The following is a 16,863-nucleotide window of genomic DNA, read 5'->3' on the forward strand; positions in this document are numbered from 1 at the left end:
ACCTCAATTCATTTCGGCAGAGCACTGATAATTTTATCGAAAATGATTATCCGGAAAATAATTTCGGACTTTTAAATGTGAAGTGCCATGTATTGTGATGCCTTGAATTTCAAAAAAGAGGAGGTGAACGGCCATTTTAACAGATGTTGTCATAATGGTCTTCTCAGAATTGCCGAGCCTGGAATCAATTACCAACTCGCAACCTGTTCTCCAAACCCATTTTCATGACAAACATTTTGAGGTACAACAATTGTATGGCTTTTGCATCTCTGTCTGCTTCCAAAGCGCATATCTCCGGAGTTAGTCCATACTATTTCAAAATACAAGGTCAAATTTACAGGTAAGTTTAATTTATTTTGAATAATTTTCATCTTTGAATTTTCGTTTACAGGTAAGTTGAATTTATTTTGATTAATTTTCATCTTTGAATTTTCTCAAAATTTCGATTAATTTGTCTCTTAAGGAGGGGTATCGATAAGGGCCTTTTTTGGCCCCCTCCTAGAATCTAGAAATTTAGGGGGGTTTTCCAAGTTGACTCAATGTAGTTTACGGAAACAATCATGATTTAGCCCATAAGCCACTGGATACGTGTTAAACGGTTGCCTAAACATAGGTCTACAGGCGTATTTTAGCGAAAATTCGTGGTTTTCTATCACTCCGAGGCTATTTTGACATCGAGCGCATCGTCTAACTAAAACGAGCTTTTGATATGTTATCAAGAAAGCTTTAGGGCACATTTTAACCCTGGTTTGGTTTTAGTTAGATGATGCGCTCATGGTTGAAAAAAACGTTTTACAAAAATCGACGTTTAAGGGACATCCGCAAAAATCCTAAGGAAACACGTCTCTCAAACTGTATGCACGCTAAGTATATTATCGAGGGCAGTTATCGAGTCTTCTTAGACTCTTACAAGGAGATTTCCTTAAATTGTGTCCAAAAAAAAATAGAATTTTCCATACAAACAGCTATGAAGATAACGGATTTTGGAGTAGTGGAGGCATATTTTCACTAATAGCATAACATCAACTTAAATCTGGAAATTTATGCGGGTTTTCCGAGTTGACTCATTATAGTTTACGGAAATAATCATTATTTAGCCCATAGGCCACTTGATACCTGTTAAACGGTTGCCTAAACATAGGTCTGCAGGCGTATTTTAGCGAAAATTCGTGGTTTTCTATTAATCCGAGGCTTTTTTGACACCAAGCTCATCGTCTAACTAAAACGAGCTTTTGATATGTTATCAAGAAAGCTTTAGGGCACATTTTAACCCTGGTTTGGTTTTAGTTAGATGATGCGCTCATGGTTGAAAAAAACGTTTTACAAAAATCGACGTTTAAGGGACATCCGCAAAAATCCTAAGGAAACACGTCTCTCAAACTGTATGCACGCTAAGTATATTATCGAGGGCAGTTATCGAGTCTTCTTAGACTCTTACAAGGAGATTTCCTTAAATTGTGTCCAAAAAAAAATAGAATTTTCCATACAAACAGCTATGAAGATAACGGATTTTGGAGTAGTGGAGGCATATTTTCACTAATAGCATAACATCAACTTAAATCTGGAAATTTATGCGGGTTTTCCGAGTTGACTCATTATAGTTTACGGAAATAATCATTATTTAGCCCATAGGCCACTTGATACCTGTTAAACGGTTGCCTAAACATAGGTCTGCAGGCGTATTTTAGCGAAAATTCGTGGTTTTCTATTAATCCGAGGCTTTTTTGACACCAAGCTCATCGTCTAACTAAAACGAGCTTTTGATATGTTATCAAGAAAGCTTTAGGGCACATTTTAACCCTGGTTTGGTTTTAGTTAGATGATGCGCTCATGGTAAAAATTTTTTTGAAAAAAAAAAAAAAATGCAGAAAAATGCAGTTCAGTATCCTGTTGAATTTTTAAACACTTTAAATCCTGCTGGTTGTCCTCCACATACATTGCATTTAAAGGTTGGTGTACCCATTATGCTTTTAAGAAATCTAAAACCTCCTAAATTGTGCAATGGTACCAGATTAATTATTATTGCTTTACATAAGTACTTAATTGAAGCAAAAATAATTACAGACCCAAATGAAGGAGAAACAGTATTCATTCCCAAAATTCCTATAATTCCATCAAACTTGCCGTTCCAATTTAAGCGTTTTCAATTCCCTGTGAAACTTTGTTTTGCGATCAGCATAAATAAATCACAAGGTCTAGCGTTAAAAACAGTTGGTGTAGATCTAAGGCATGATTGCTTTTCACATGGACAGGTATACGTAGCTTTTTCAAGAGTTAGTTCTCCAGAAAATTTGCTTGTTCTGCAACCAACTTGTAAAACCAAAAATATTGTTTATAAAAAAGTTTTATGTTAATTTAATGCAAACAAACTTTCACAGAGAATTGAAAACGCTTCAAAGCTTCAACAGTTATGAACAACAATAATGAGTTGATTGAATTTTTTTCATGTTGTTTTAAAATCATTGCATAATCAAGATTTAGTAGAGATTTTCTTGGGACGTTGTAACGATTTTTTGCGATTAAATCATGATTTTGTCATGATACAATCATGATTTTTTTAGAAACTATTTTTTGCTCCTTGAATGATTCTGTTCGAGTTTCTGGAGCTTTTTTTCCTTCTTGATAATTTTTAGTAATTGCACATCAATTAGTGGGGCATCTGTAGATTTGTTACTTGTGTTACATTTTTTTAAAAAAGTATCATTTAAAAAAAAAAAATTCGAAATAATCCACAACCATATCCTGCAGGTCGCATAATGCTTGCGTGGTTTCAAACATGATGGTAAAAAAGTAGAAATGAAAAATGATTTAATCAGGATCTTACCAACGTTCAATCATGATTATTTGCGCCTTCAATAACCGACTATGCAACGTGTTTAACAGGTAAAAATCATGATTTAATCATGATTGACCTTTTTGAAGGCACAAAAAAAAATCGTGATTCAATCATGATTTTCCTCAAAATTTCGTCAATCGCTGATTAAAGCTTGATGTATCAATGATTTTTCAGTGATTTTTGCTACCTCAATATTCAAATTATTTTATTTCTTTGTGTAATGTTTTTCATAATATGTATATTTTTCTGTTACAGGATTAATAAATACCAGAGCTACAAACAAATATAAACAATACAAGAAATTACCAAAATTTTTAATATTTATTATTTATAATGTTAAATAATTCTTTTGTTGGATTTGTCATTTACTTTTTTAGGTCTAGCGCAAGATCTCAAAATGTCTGTCACACTCATGATTTTATATTTTTTAAGTTTATTCTTTTGTAAGATTTTTCATTTAATGTTTTTAGTGTAGAGCAACATCTCAAAATTTGCCTTTTTTATTTATTGAAATTAATAAATACATCTTCTTACAACAGTTATTTATTTTTTATTTTCAAGACTGAGTGCTGGGTCTATAAATTACTACCATATTTACAAAATTGATACTCGCAAACATGTTTTTTGTTTTTGCTGATGGGTACAACAACAGCCCCCATATGTAAAAATATTTTGTAGCTTCTGAATAATTATATTGAAAAATATAAATATGGGCATAATAGGTATAGTAAAATATATTAATACAAAAATATTGTTATAACATGGTGTAATTTCATTAATGACGGTTTATCACCGTGCGAAGCACGGGTTGGTTGCTAGTACTTATAATAAAGGAACGTGCAAATAAAATTGACAAAATCGAGTAAATCTGCTTCATTTAAATTGAAATTTCGAGTGTTGTAATTAAAAAGAAGAAAAAAAATCTATAATTCACCAGAAAACTTCCAGAATACGAGAAAAAATACAAGATTTCCCGAAAACGAAGCCCTGATTCTTTTCCAATTCCGTCTCCTTTCATAAAATCAGGCATATTTCATGTAATTAAATTTAATGTTTTCTTGCAATTTCTAAAACGTTTAAAAGAGTTCCAACGTTTCATAAGGTTTGACTGCAATATGCTCTTTAATAAAGTTCCGCTATTTGACACTTACGACGCACTGGAAAAAAAAACACATTGAATCGAGAGTTCAAACTCTTGAAAACATTGACAAGAAAATATACTCTTGATTCAATCGGATTTTTGCTTAAATCAAAACGGAATCCGCTTAGATTGAGAGGCTTGATTCTTGATTTAAGCTAGATTCTGATTGAATCAAGAGTCCTTTTTCTTGTCGATGTTTTTAAGAGTCGGGACTCTAGATCCAATGTGTTTTTTTTTCCCAGTGCAATTTAAACACAAATAGAATGATAGCTTTCTTCTCATCTTGGCTAACTTTAACCAACTCGATACAGTTTAAAGAATTTACGATGAAAGTAAAAAGAAGGAATACAATTATATTAAAACGGAAATTTTGACAATGATCGGCAGCAGTGGGAGGGCAAAGCCCGGCGCTGGAAATAGCGGGGGTGGCCGGCAGATGGCGCAGGAGGGTAGCGCCCGCGGGGGGAGTGCTGCCCCCTGGCGGGCCGGGGCGGGACCTCTCGGGAGCTGCGCGGTGGCGCTTAGGCCGGGCGCGCCGGGGCCGCCTCGGCCAGTCGCTGAGTCCGTGTCGCCGACGCACCCTCTCCGTCGCTCGTCGCTTCGCGTGTGAACCCCCGGTCTGTGCAGTGCCAGGAAGAGGAGCAGCAACCCCCCGGCCAGAGCTACGCGCGGCGCGGCGATGTAGTGGCAACGCAGTGGAAGAGCCGCGGCGAGTGACGGGAGCATGTCTGTTAGTGTGTCGCGAGACGAGGTTGAGTGCGAAGGATTTCGGCAAGGATGTCGCGAGACCCGTACGGCGGTCCCGCCGGAGGCGTCAACAGTGGCGGCATAGGAACCCGCTCCCCGCGGAGCTCTAGACGAGTGGGCGAGCTGCCGACGGTGGACCGCTCGCCGTCGCGAAACTACCCCAGCGCCGGGGCCACGGGGAGCCGGAGCAGTCCGCTCGGGCGGAAGCCCGCCGAGCAGAATGTCGGCTACGGCCAGATGAGCGGGCCGGGCTACTACCGGGACGAGGAGCTCGGGAGCCCGACCATGATGGTCGAGGAGCGGGGCCGCGCCGGGGCCTCCCACCGCTCCCGCAGCGCCACCCGCGCCGGGCCCGTCTCCGGGGCCCCCATGTCGGTCCGCTACCAGTCCCTCGAGCGGGACCCGGGACTCCACGACCGCGAGTTCCTCCCCATCCGGGAGCCCCGCGAGCGCTCGCTCGACCGGGGGCGATCCCTGGAGCGCGGCATGTACCTCGAGGACGAACTCTACCAGTCCGGGCGCTCGGCCCGGCAGTCGCCGAGCACCCACCTCCGGGACTCGAGCGGGGGCTACCTCGGCGAGCTCACCCACCAGAACAACGACCTCCAGCGGGAGCTCGCCAACCTCAAGAAGGAGCTGGAGCTCACCAACCAGAAGCTCGGCTCCAGCATGCACAGCATCAAGACCTTCTGGAGCCCGGAGCTCAAGAAGGAGCGGGCCCTGCGCAAGGAGGAGTCCGCCAAGTACAGCCTCATCACCGACCAGCTCAAACTCCTCAACTCGGAGAATCAGGTCAGTACAGTGACTCAACTTCTCATCCCTTTCGCTTGAATTCAAGTGTGGGCGGTTTTTTTTATCCATTCTCGGACCAAGGAAAGTCCCAAGCCCGTCAGTATTTGATGCACTCACATAAAAAGTTCCGTCATTAGTATTGTATTTACGATGATGCTCCATATCGTGCGTACAATTTCGTTCCATGCGTTTTATGAACCGATTTCATGGATATTCGGTTCATATAATCGAACTTTTAAACTGAACTGGACTGCATAAAAAGTTAGGCGACTTCCTGAACCGAAAGTATATCGTCGATATGAAGCAACCAACATACGGTGCATTCATCACAAACGAACTTTTCTTCCCAGTGTGCTCAACTTTTAACGCAGCCTGAAAAATCTATGAAATTAAAATTCTTCATGAAAATTTTCCAAAATTTCTAATCTTAGTCATCTAAAAACTAACAACTCCGCGTAAGTTAGCACCTTTCACGCTGAATTCAGGCAAGTCACCAGCTTCCGGCTGAAGAAAATTTGGCAACTCGTTTTCAGAGGAGTAGCCCATGATATTGACTTCGAAACGTTGAGCAAGACCTCTGAATTCCGCTCCACATCAATATTCAAGCTTGTAAGATGACATGTCCAGCTCGAAATACTTCTTCTATTTCTTTATCTTCTTCTTCGTATAATAAGTATAATAAAATCGTTCTTGTTCTTTCTCTACACTAACTACACTACTATACACCCTCTTTATACTAAACACTCAAATTTACTCAATATGTGTGATTCCAGTGTAGGGATTAAGTCATCACTATCGAGGTACTCCTCGGGGCGTTTCGGCGATTCTCGTGCTCCGAAAACAAACATGGATATGTGACTGCAGCCAAACTCTCTTTTCGTCATCTTGGAAGAGTTGGCCTGGTAATAAGATGGAAAGCAGTTACTCTTGTTACAACTGAAATGACGTAGCCCTGATTTTTTTTCCTCCTCTCGCATGGGAACGATTGAAATACTTAAAAACTTAAAAACTTAAAAAAAAACTTTAAAAAAACTTTAAAAAAAAATTGAGCAGAATTGATTTAAACAATTAACAGAGCCAGGTGGAAAGTCAGTGACTGGGAGCACAATTTTCTAACCAAAAAGAGGGTAAATTAACTCAGAGATTTCCGCAATATTCTGCACAAAAAATTTTTTACCACAACTAATATGCCGCTCTTAAAGCGCTTTTGTGCGCTCTGCGACACCCAACCGCTACTGATAGCCACTGAAAACTATTTTTTTTCCAATGTAAATTTTAGTTTTACCTCCGAGAGTTGACTGGCGATTTAAAAAAAAGCACCTAAAAACCACGTCGTTGGGCAATATTACATGTGAGACAACACTTCATAGTTATAAATTTATTCAAGCCAACGTCTTGGCCAATTAATTTTCGCCGGCAGCATTAAAAAAGTTTACGTTGTTGTTTAGGTTCAATTCTGGTAAATCGTTATGATTCATTTCGAGAGTATTGATCTTTTGGTAAACAACAACAAGGCCTCTTATGGTGCTTTGCGAGAAAATCAAATAATATGTCGGAATAAGTTTGCAAGCTAATCCAGGACTACACTGCCGTGATAGCAAAGAGAGCTGTAAGTGTCAAATTTTCGAAATCGAGTTTCCCTAAAAATTCGTCTAATCCCTTTTAGATGAAATCACTGAAATAGCTAAAACAATAATATTCATCTTAATTAATCGTATGAAAACGAGACGTAGGTATGAGAAAGCCGTAAGTGCGGGAAAAATCACTTAGTTTCAGGCAAAACAGCCGTAAGTGACATAATCCTTCCAGAGAGCCGATGACAGTAGTGATTTCAAGCAAAGTGCCGCCCTCTTCTGCCAATTTCTCACCTGAAAATGTGTTTATTGTGTGTCCAAAACGCAACAGTTCTCTTAAAACTTCATTTTTGCACTTACTGCGCTCCTCGCTATCACGGCAATGTAAGTAACATCACTTATGAATGAGTCCATCATAATGGCGAAAATCTATAGGATTGAAATCATACGGAATTAGAGAACCTAGATAAATTGAAAATCGTCCTCTACACGCAAAATTAATTATTATGGGTGCGTGCCAAGAGGACATAAGAAGCAGTGGCGTAGCGTGCTTTGCGATGTATCGATTGATCTACCATTTAAACCTATAGAAAAGGATCGATAAAGAGGGTGTTCGCAACGAACACCTTTATAATCGATTCTTAACCACAGCTTTAAATGGGGAAATATCGATTATCGATCATTCACGCCTCGGCACTGATGAGAAGTACCGGTAGTGGTTGAATCCAGTTAGGTTTGCTGGTATTTAAGAAGGTACAATGTTGCCGGGTTCTATGTAAAATGTGCATGATTTCAGACGAATCAATCTTTTTTTGAACCTGGACATACCCTTTGAGTGGCCGGTGTCTGCCGTTTTTATTTGGTTATAAACGTATCTCATTCCCCGATAAAATATTTCAGGAATGCTGCTCAACAATAAACTCGCTTGCTATAAATGTCATTTTCAGGAATCACCACTATATTTCCATCGTTATACGACTAATAGAGAATGTGTCGAGCAATCAGTTTATCGAACGAGACCAAGTTTGATCAGCTTTTCGCCGCGATATTCATCAGTCATCACGAGCCAAAAATGCATGTTGCCACCAGAGATGAAGAGAGACCCTTCACTAGCCTTTATATTACAAGTGGAAACTTCGACTTTTGGGGATTTGACATTTTCTTACGGACAGCAATTTTCCTGTGGCACGGTGAAACGTCACTACAGCGTTGCCAGATTCTCCTCAATTAAATGTTTTGTTCGAAAAAATAGCAGTTTAGGAATATTTTCAGAAACGAAAGATTGATTTTTGAATAAAAAATCTCTGATAAACTCAGCGAACAATTCTACAAACGCGTGTTTCATCGAGGGTTGTGTTCGTCTCTGGATGTTGTCCGTTGGAAAAAATAGAGAAGAACAAAAAAAACAAAACAATATTGATTCTCCATATTCTCTCGGCGATTAGTTGGAATGACACCGGACACACAATAGTTGAGCCTCGAGGGGGGGCGTTGAAACAAAATTACTGGGTCGATGTTTTTGTTATGCAACCGCTTATGCAGGGACTGCACTGCCGTAAACCACGAGGCGACGCGGGTTGCATAATCGCTCTCGGTTCGGGCGCGCGGAGGGGTCCCAAGGGATTGCTCAACGCACACTTGTTCCGCTTGTTCGGACTTGCGGTGAGCAATGACACTATCCGCGGGGGCGAGTAGAGTGATGCCACTGTAACACGCTACGCAGCTGGGAAAAGCGGGCTGCATGGCCTGAAGAATCACGGCGCGATTAATACAGAATATAGAGGGATTTATTGATTTCCGTGAGTAAAGTGAACGGGAACCGATCGTATTTCGATTGGCGGGCTGGTATATTTTAGGAGAATTGTGACTTCGCGGTAACATCAGTTGGACTTTATTTTTGGAATGAAGAACTGCAACGTCTGGCTCATTTCAAAAGAAACTTATAGGCTATTGGTTTCCCTGTGCTGCCGTGCTAGGGAAGAACGCCGTATGAACATTCGAGAGTTGTAAAATTTCCTTCGATGAAATGTTCATTTTTGAAGAAAGTTATGAATATTTTCCCTTGAAATTTTCTGAACTTTTTGGTTGATTTGCGAGCAAAATGAACTGAAAAATTGGAAGAAAGATATTCATAAGTTTACCAGGAAATTCGTGTTTTATCAAAGGAAAGTTGGTAACGCCTAAAGGTTCATACGGCATTCTTCCTTGGTGAGGCAGTGCACTTATACGTGTATATATGGCCAAAGTGCGAAACCGCGTATCTCTTTTTGCGACGTTGCAGACTTCCTGTCATCCTTAATTTTTTTTTGAAAAACTAGCCAGAAAAAAGTATCTTGGGTCCAGAGGCCAGACTCTTGAAAAATTTGACAAGAAAAAATATTCTTGATTCAATCGGATTTTTGCACGCATCGAGCCAATCCTCTTCAATTAAGCGGAATTCCTTTTGATTCAAGCAAAAATCCGATTGAATAAGGAATATTTTTTCCGGTCAAATTTTGTTAAAGTCTGGATTGTAAATCCGAGAAACTTCTCTTTTCTATATGATATGATTCTTGTAAACTTCCTTTGATTTGTCTCCTCTCTTGTGCATCGCCTACAATTTTTCCATTAGGCTAAAAAAATAACGTTTCGAAAATCTCAATGAGTTAAGATGGTACTAACACGCAGTTTTGACATTGCGAGTCCTATTCTTTCATTTTCTGATGCAATTCTGTAAGAAAAATAGGTAAGTTCTGAAGCCACGACGTTTTGCTAAACACAGGACTAGGCATTATGAGTCTTCTTTCGAACATGATGCGATAAGGGTACCATTCCGGGACTCAAAAGTTTCTTCCCTTGCACCCGCCAGAGTTCGCAAATATGGTTCATGATTTCACCGCTACATGACAGCCAAGGGAATTAACTTTCCGCTAAGTAGACGGGTGGGGTACATTAGCTTGCATGTTCCCGAAAGTTCTGAATGGTTGGTTGCAGTACATTTTCATTGGCTCTGTAATGTTCTTTCTGGGAGAGAATCTTCGAAAGTCGACAAATATTTACCTAAGGGTAAATTTTAGCAATTTAGACAGATACTATTATATGACTGTCGGATAACTTCCCTCTTCGAGTCATTTAATAATGGGTTGAAAATGTCTCGGTTATAACTTTAAGTTCTCTAGCCCCACTAGCGGATCCAGCTATTTGGCAACATTGTTTTTCTCCATTTAAACCCATGGAAATGTATCGATTCTTGGAGGGACCAGGAGCTCCGACAAGAATCGATTATTCTAAATAGATTTACATGGAGGAAATACGATGTTGCCAAATAGCTGGATCTGCCTGTCTAGCCCTTAAAATTTCATTTTATGTCACAATTCATTTTTCGCGATCTGTTGAGCCGATTTCCACAATTTCTGTGGCTGTTGGCAGGTATTTTTTCCTGCTGCTGCATTTAACACTGCCTGGTGAGAATTCATACTTTCTGAATATTAAATTTTGATCAGATTCCGTTTTGCAGAAATACGTCCAATGAGTCACTCCCTCCTATAAGAAAAAAGAAGTAAATAAATTAAGTCCGCAAAAAATGATCCGATCGGAGTCCGAGTTGAACTCGCGCGGGGAAATTTTCCGATGCAACTTGACAGCTGAGGAACGGCGAAAAAGTGCGGTGCTTGCATGCGGAAAAATCAGAGGATCTCGCCACCTGGCGTGGGTTTAGCGTAAATACCCTCACTATACGTGCGTGACGTTCAAATAAACCTGGAAGAAGGGGAAACCGCGGGAGATGGCCCGGAAGTTCAGGGAGAGACCGCCCCTCCCCCCTCCCCCCTACGTGAGGGAACGTGCGGTCATACGATACATTTTTTATGGCCGCCCCCCGGCGTCCCCCATGGATTTCTCGACGCCCATAAAAGGGGCACGTTACATTATTCCCGTACATGAATCGAGACTTGTGAACCTTATTAATCGAACATCATTCTCAGACGTTGATTCTCGTGCATCCGTATAACTCCGTCAGTGCCGCGCTAGGGAAAAACGTCGTATCATCCTTCAGACTTTGCCAGCTTCCACTCGACAAATCACGAATTTTCGGGAAGCTTTGTGAATATTTTTATTCAGGTTTTTCAGAGAATTTAGTTCGTAATTTCATCTGTAGGGCCTGAAAATTTTAATGAAAAAAATGTATAACTTTCTTTAAAAATGCATATTTTCTGAGAGGATATTTAGCAACATGCGAATTTTCAAACGGCGTTTTTCTTGACACAGCAGAGTAGGCATGCTCAGTGGCGTGGCGTGCTTTGCTATACATCGATTGATCTGCCATTTAAACCTATGGAAAGGATCGATTAATGGGGTGTTCGCTGAGGGTGTTAATGAGAACATGCTGATCATTGGGAGGGTTGGTATTTTATTTTTCTGAGAGACAACCTTCTAACTCTGATTTAATAGAATGTTCTTGATCATTATATTTACGATAAAATTTCTTCATTATACACATGGTTATTTACATTAATGAATATCAGCTTAAAACTGCTGTCTTTTTCGACTTAACAGTTTTTACAATATTGCGAACTTATGACTAAACACTGAAATGCCCTTATGCGAAAACAAGTTTTAAATACAAATGTAGAATTGAGCGAAGGAATAATCCTCCTCTCTGTCGCTGGCTCTCCTGCAAAAATTGTCATTAACACGCGATAAGAAATACAAAAGGAGAGGAATACAATTATTCGTAGGGGGGTGAATGAACGACTGCTGAGTACTGAGTGGCTGAAATTTTAAACGACAGATACCCGCGATGCTGAACTGATTTTCATCTGAAGGCCTTTAACCTATTCTGCCGTGCTAAGGAAGAACGCCGTATGGGCCTTCAGACGTTGCCAAGTTTTCCCTGATAAAAACCGAAATTACTGGGAAAATTAAGAATATTATCTTCCAAAATTTTCAGAAAATTTAGTACGCAATTTAATCTAAAATATCTGAAAATTTCAAAGAAAAATATGCATGAGAGTTGTCAAAAATACATGTTTTATCAAGGGAAATTTGACAACTCTCGAACGTTCATACGGCGTTCTTCCTTAGCACGTCAGTATTATTGAAATAGAGTGGAAATGAGGGAGTGTAATAGTGCAGAAAACTAGATCCTGTAGCCCACAACCCACAATGACGGAATTGTGAATGAGGGGTAAAACTTGGCAATGCGATTTTTCGCGGGCCCGGATGTCTTGGCGGTCATCTTTCACAGTTAACTCCGTAAGCTCCGCGAAGATTTATCCTTTTTCCAGGTTTATAGAATTCCGCGAAATTCAATATCCGAGACAATGACCTCCTCTCCTTTCTGCCGAACTTTGCCAAAACAAAAAAGTCTGCGGATCAGATGTACTGCCGTGCTGAGGAAAAACGCCGTGCGAACATTCGAGAGTTGTCAAGTTTCCTCCAACAAGATGTTTATTTTGGAAGAAAGTTACGCATATTTTTCCTTGAAATTTTCAGGTACTGTAAATTAAAGTGCGAATAATATCAGCTGAAAAATCGGAGGAAATATTCTCAAGACTTTCCCGGTAGATTCGTATTTTAGCGGAGGAAATTTGACAACGCCGAAAGTTTCATAAGGCGTTTTCCTGTGGACGGAAAGGCGACTTGACAACGGTCCCTCCCGGGGCCGGATGTCTTAAACTGACCTCAGCGGGTGCTCTCAGCGTTTCCCATGGTCCGCGTCCCACGGGGCGTGTCATGTTCGGGATCTTCGTTTCCCGATTTCCCGGGATCTTCGTTTCCCGATTTCCCGAGATCTTCGTTTCCTGATTCCCCGCGATCTCCGCCGACCTCCGCAACCGCCTCCGTGAATTAAAAGCTCCGAAAGATTTGCCAGACCCGAACCGGGAGCGGGCGCTACCGGCTCATCTTCAGTTTCCTCCTTCTCAGGGGCAAGGGCCGAGAATCTCGTCTCTATATCTTTTCACGGCCGTGGGTAAGAGGTGCCGAACTGCTGGTCCTGAGAAGAATACGAATTGATTTCCTGATGATAGAAAACTGGAAAAAAACACATTGGATCTAGAGTCCAGACTCTTAAAAGGTACGGCAATTAAGACGCGGAATGCCGCCGCGGAATCTGACGCGGCGGACGACCCGAGCGAGCGAGGCGTCGAGTTTGTTTCCGCTCCGCCGTGCCCGGCAACTAAGCAGCGGAATCGCCTTCAAAATTCCGCCGCGTCCGTCGGCAATCTCGTCATCAGTATCCGATGATAACTCACGAGTGTAGGTGTGTTGTGCCTTGCTATACAATGAACATTCACCACGTTTCAAAAGCTCCAATATTTTTCACGAGAATACCAGTCAAAATATCCCTTTGTAAAATTTCTAAAAGTATTTTTGAATGAGCAAAACAATTTTTAACGCACGTTGGCAAAAAACTCCAACATACAGCAATAAAATGTTTACAAAAAGTTTAAGATAAGCTCCCTATCAATAGTTTCAAATTAACGAATAAAGCTTGAGCAGAGAGTTGCAACATTGCAAGCAAAGACACCCATTTTTTTTACTTTCAGCCATGATGTTCAAAAAAAGATTGGTCGATCAGGTTTCTCTATAGATAGTTAGTTAGTTATTATAATTTTAAGACATTCAGCGTCTCAGGCTATTAACGTCTTTACAGATAATTTTGAAAATGGGAGTATAAACGAAAATTTAGATTTTTAAATTAAGAGAGGTGAAGAGTTTTAGAATTTTGGTGGATAGCAACGTATAAATAAATTGTTCAGATGCCAAAAAGCCATAAAATAGTTATTCCGTTTTGTTGTTATAGATTTATTTCCTGGAAAAAAGGTGTCATGTTTCTTTTACCTATTTGTGTGGTATTATTTGCACCTGCCACGAGGTAGGATTGCCATGCGTTGATATCGTGCTGAAAAAATTTTTTCTTTCATGAATCCAATAAGTCAGGATGGCCCGCGATTTCCCATCGGTTTCTCCACCGCGATCCACGTTTCGGCACGTAAGAGACATGAAAAATCATCGAAAACCTCGGCGGACGAGGCGGAATCTCCGAGGGATTCCGCTCCGATCTGTTCTCGACAGATCGGAGCGCCGTGACGCCGCGGCGTCGCTCCGCTCCTTAAATTAGTTGCCGCTCCCATTGAAACGCGTGTAACAGATTTCCCTTGCGTCCGCCGCATACGATTCCGCGGCGGCATTCCGCGTCTTAATTGCCGTACCTTTAAAAACATCGACAAGAAGAAATACTCTTGATTCAATCGGATTTTTGCTTAAATCAAGAACCAAGCCTCTTAATTTGAGCGGATTGCCTTTTGATTTAAGCTTAAATCTGATTGAATCAAGAGTATTTTTTCTTGTCGATGTTTTCAAGAGTCTGCTGGACTCTAGATCCAATGTGTTTGTTTTCCAGTGAAAGATAGCATAAACAGCGTTGACTAGGCTATACTGCGGGCTGATTGTTGAAATTGATGGGCAAAGCGATAGACAAAGAAGACAAAAGAGATACGGAGGGATCCTATATTACTACCGCGCTAAGGAAGAACTCCATATTAGCCTTCAGACGTTGCAAAGTTTCCTTCGATAAAAACCGAATTTACTGGGAAAATTGGGAATATTTTTTCCAAAAATTTCAGACAATTTTGTACGCATTTTAATCTTAATGTATTTTGAGGCGCTGAATCCGAATATGACCTCCGCTTTTTTCCGTTACCCTCCAATTTTTCAGAAAAGTCGATCTTACTCGAAAAAATGGATTGCCGTTAGTTAGTCTATTTCCTACCTCCTTCGTCCATTGCAATTACCAGCTTCCATCAATAGAATCCCTCCATATCCCTTTGTCTCCTTTGTATATTGCTTTGTCAGTCAATTTCAACAGCCAGCCCGCTGGATTGTTCCTTCAAGACATACGGGATTTTCTCTCGTTTCTTAAAAAAAAGGGGGGAAAAAAAATAAATAAAAGAATACCGAGATCATAGTAAAGACACAGTGACGGTATTCAAATGGAGCATAAGGAACGGCCGACCTGTCGCTCAACTATGAGGAGAGTTTCAACGCCGGATTCCGCACTGCGAACGGGTGAGGATTTTTCAACTAAACCCCTGCACCCTGCATCTTGGACTGCAGGCGGAGGAGGTGCAGTTCCGCCCCCGTCCGCTGAGATTTATGGCCCATAACGCTTGTCGGCTTGTAGTTAGAAACAAGGACACTATGCGGGTGCGCCATCTTCCACTAATCCCACTTTGCCAAAATGCACCCGAAAAATTAATTTATACATGGTGAGGTATAATATTTTAGAGTAGAAAGTAAAACAGTTTTCTGAATCAAATGCAAAATTAAGAGAAAGGCGATTGATTTTTGCCTTCTCGTGTTTTTCAGTGCGTTTTACATACGCAGCCCCCGTAAATATGTTACATATTTTCCACAACTTTGTGAAATTTCATGAGATATTTCACGGAAATTTTCAATATTTCATCTTTTTCATTTCACCCGAACCCTCCCCCTGCCCAAACCGCCCCTGAATTCATCCAAATCAGCACTTAATGTTTGCCACATGGCTAAGCGACACCAGTGGCGAGGCGTGAATGATCGATTATCGCTAATTCCCTATTTAAAGCTTTGGTTAAGAATCGATTATAAAGATGTTCGTTGAGAACACCCTCTTTATCGATCCTTTTCCATAGGTTTAAATAGGGAATTAGCGATAATCGATCATGCAGATCAATCGATATATCGCAAAGCACGCCACACCACTGAGCGACACCCTGTGTGACTTACCCTTCGAGAAGAGATCACGGCCTCCTGGTACTGTTTCCCCCCGGCGGTGGCTGCTGAATCCAGGGCTGCTGTGATCCTCCGCGCCTGCTGTAATCCGTATAGTTCCTCCGCCTACCTTTGCCTTTTCCCTGCCGGGTCCTGCCCGGGGGGCGGTAGTACTTGCAGACGTCTTCGTAGGCGTTGCAGGCCCCGGTCTCGAAGATATCGTTGCACCAGCCGGCCTGCTTGAGGTCCGTGTTCCCGGCCAGGGCGGTGCGGTTCGACGAGACGGCCATCTCGAAGTCCTCGCAGCCGCGCGTCACGATTCGACTGCGCCCGCCCTCGCAGCGGGCCACGCAGACCTTGCCCAGGCAGAGCACCCGGTTGGCCAGGAAGGAAGAGGTGTTCGGCCGCGGCGGGTGGCCGCACGGTCCGCTCTCCGGGCCCTGGCACTCGTAGCAGTGGAGGAGGAATCGCTGGTCCAGCAGCTTCAGGAACGCGAAGAAGATCGCCCCGATCAGGAGCAGACACAGGAATGAGCAGCATCTGTGCATAATGCCATGGGCGGTGTTCAAAGTTGCACCAAAAAAATAAATTGCCACACGGAGAAAAAAACTTCGTGCGTGGGACCCGAAGTTTAGGTCATATGGATCTCTGAAGTTTTCGGATTGAGCATCTGAACATTTTAGGTCCAGTTGCCGAAGTTTGGATCACACATCTGAAACTTCAGTTCTTACATCTGAAGTACTTCGGTTTTCACATCCGGAAAACTTCAGTTCTCACATCCGAGAAACTTCGGTTCTTACATCTGGAGTACTTCAGATGTAAGAACTGAAGTTTAAGATGTGTGATCCGAACCTCGACAGCTAGACCTAGAGTGTTCAGATGCTCAATCCGAAAACTTCAGAGATCCATATGACCTAAACTTCAGGTCCCACGCACGAGGTTTTTTCTCCGTGTAGCATCCTGTAGAGTCCCTATATACTGAGAGTGAAGACAATGCGAATCCATCTTTGATTGGTTATTGTATTTTAGGCCTTCACAGT

The 16,863-nt window shown here is 41.5% G+C and overlaps 2 protein-coding genes across 9 annotated transcripts in view; one reads left to right on the forward strand and one right to left on the reverse strand.

Annotated features, from left to right (window-relative positions):
* The first annotated feature begins 4,451 nt into the window (after window positions 1–4,451).
* The window catches only part of brp (ELKS/RAB6-interacting/CAST family member bruchpilot), a 164,552-nt gene continuing 152,140 nt past the window's right edge, over window positions 4,452–16,863 (forward strand). Inside the window, exon 1 of one of the 6 annotated variants that reach the window (XM_019050695.2) lies at window positions 4,452–5,516. In XM_019050695.2, coding sequence (XP_018906240.2) covers window positions 4,755–5,516 — 762 coding nt within the window. In that variant the 5' untranslated portion in view covers window positions 4,452–4,754. The remainder of the gene's footprint in view (window positions 5,517–16,863) is intronic. The other 5 variants (XM_019050690.2, XM_019050692.2, XM_019050691.2 and 2 more) reach the window with 5 other exon arrangements.
* Window positions 11,467–16,863, reverse strand: part of LOC109036465 (uncharacterized) — a 179,213-nt gene continuing 173,816 nt past the window's right edge. For all 3 annotated transcript variants that reach the window (XM_072301390.1, XM_072301388.1, XM_019050701.2), the window contains 2 exons: window positions 15,839–16,363; window positions 11,467–13,064 (listed from right to left, as the gene is read on the reverse strand). In XM_072301390.1, the coding sequence (XP_072157491.1) occupies window positions 15,853–16,113 (261 nt within the window). In that variant the 5' untranslated portion in view covers window positions 16,114–16,363 and the 3' untranslated portion in view covers window positions 11,467–13,064; window positions 15,839–15,852. The remainder of the gene's footprint in view (window positions 13,065–15,838; window positions 16,364–16,863) is intronic.

The sequence above is a fragment of the Bemisia tabaci genome, chromosome 6 (genome assembly GCF_918797505.1).
Source record: "Bemisia tabaci chromosome 6, PGI_BMITA_v3".
NCBI lineage: Eukaryota > Metazoa > Arthropoda > Insecta > Hemiptera > Aleyrodidae > Bemisia > Bemisia tabaci.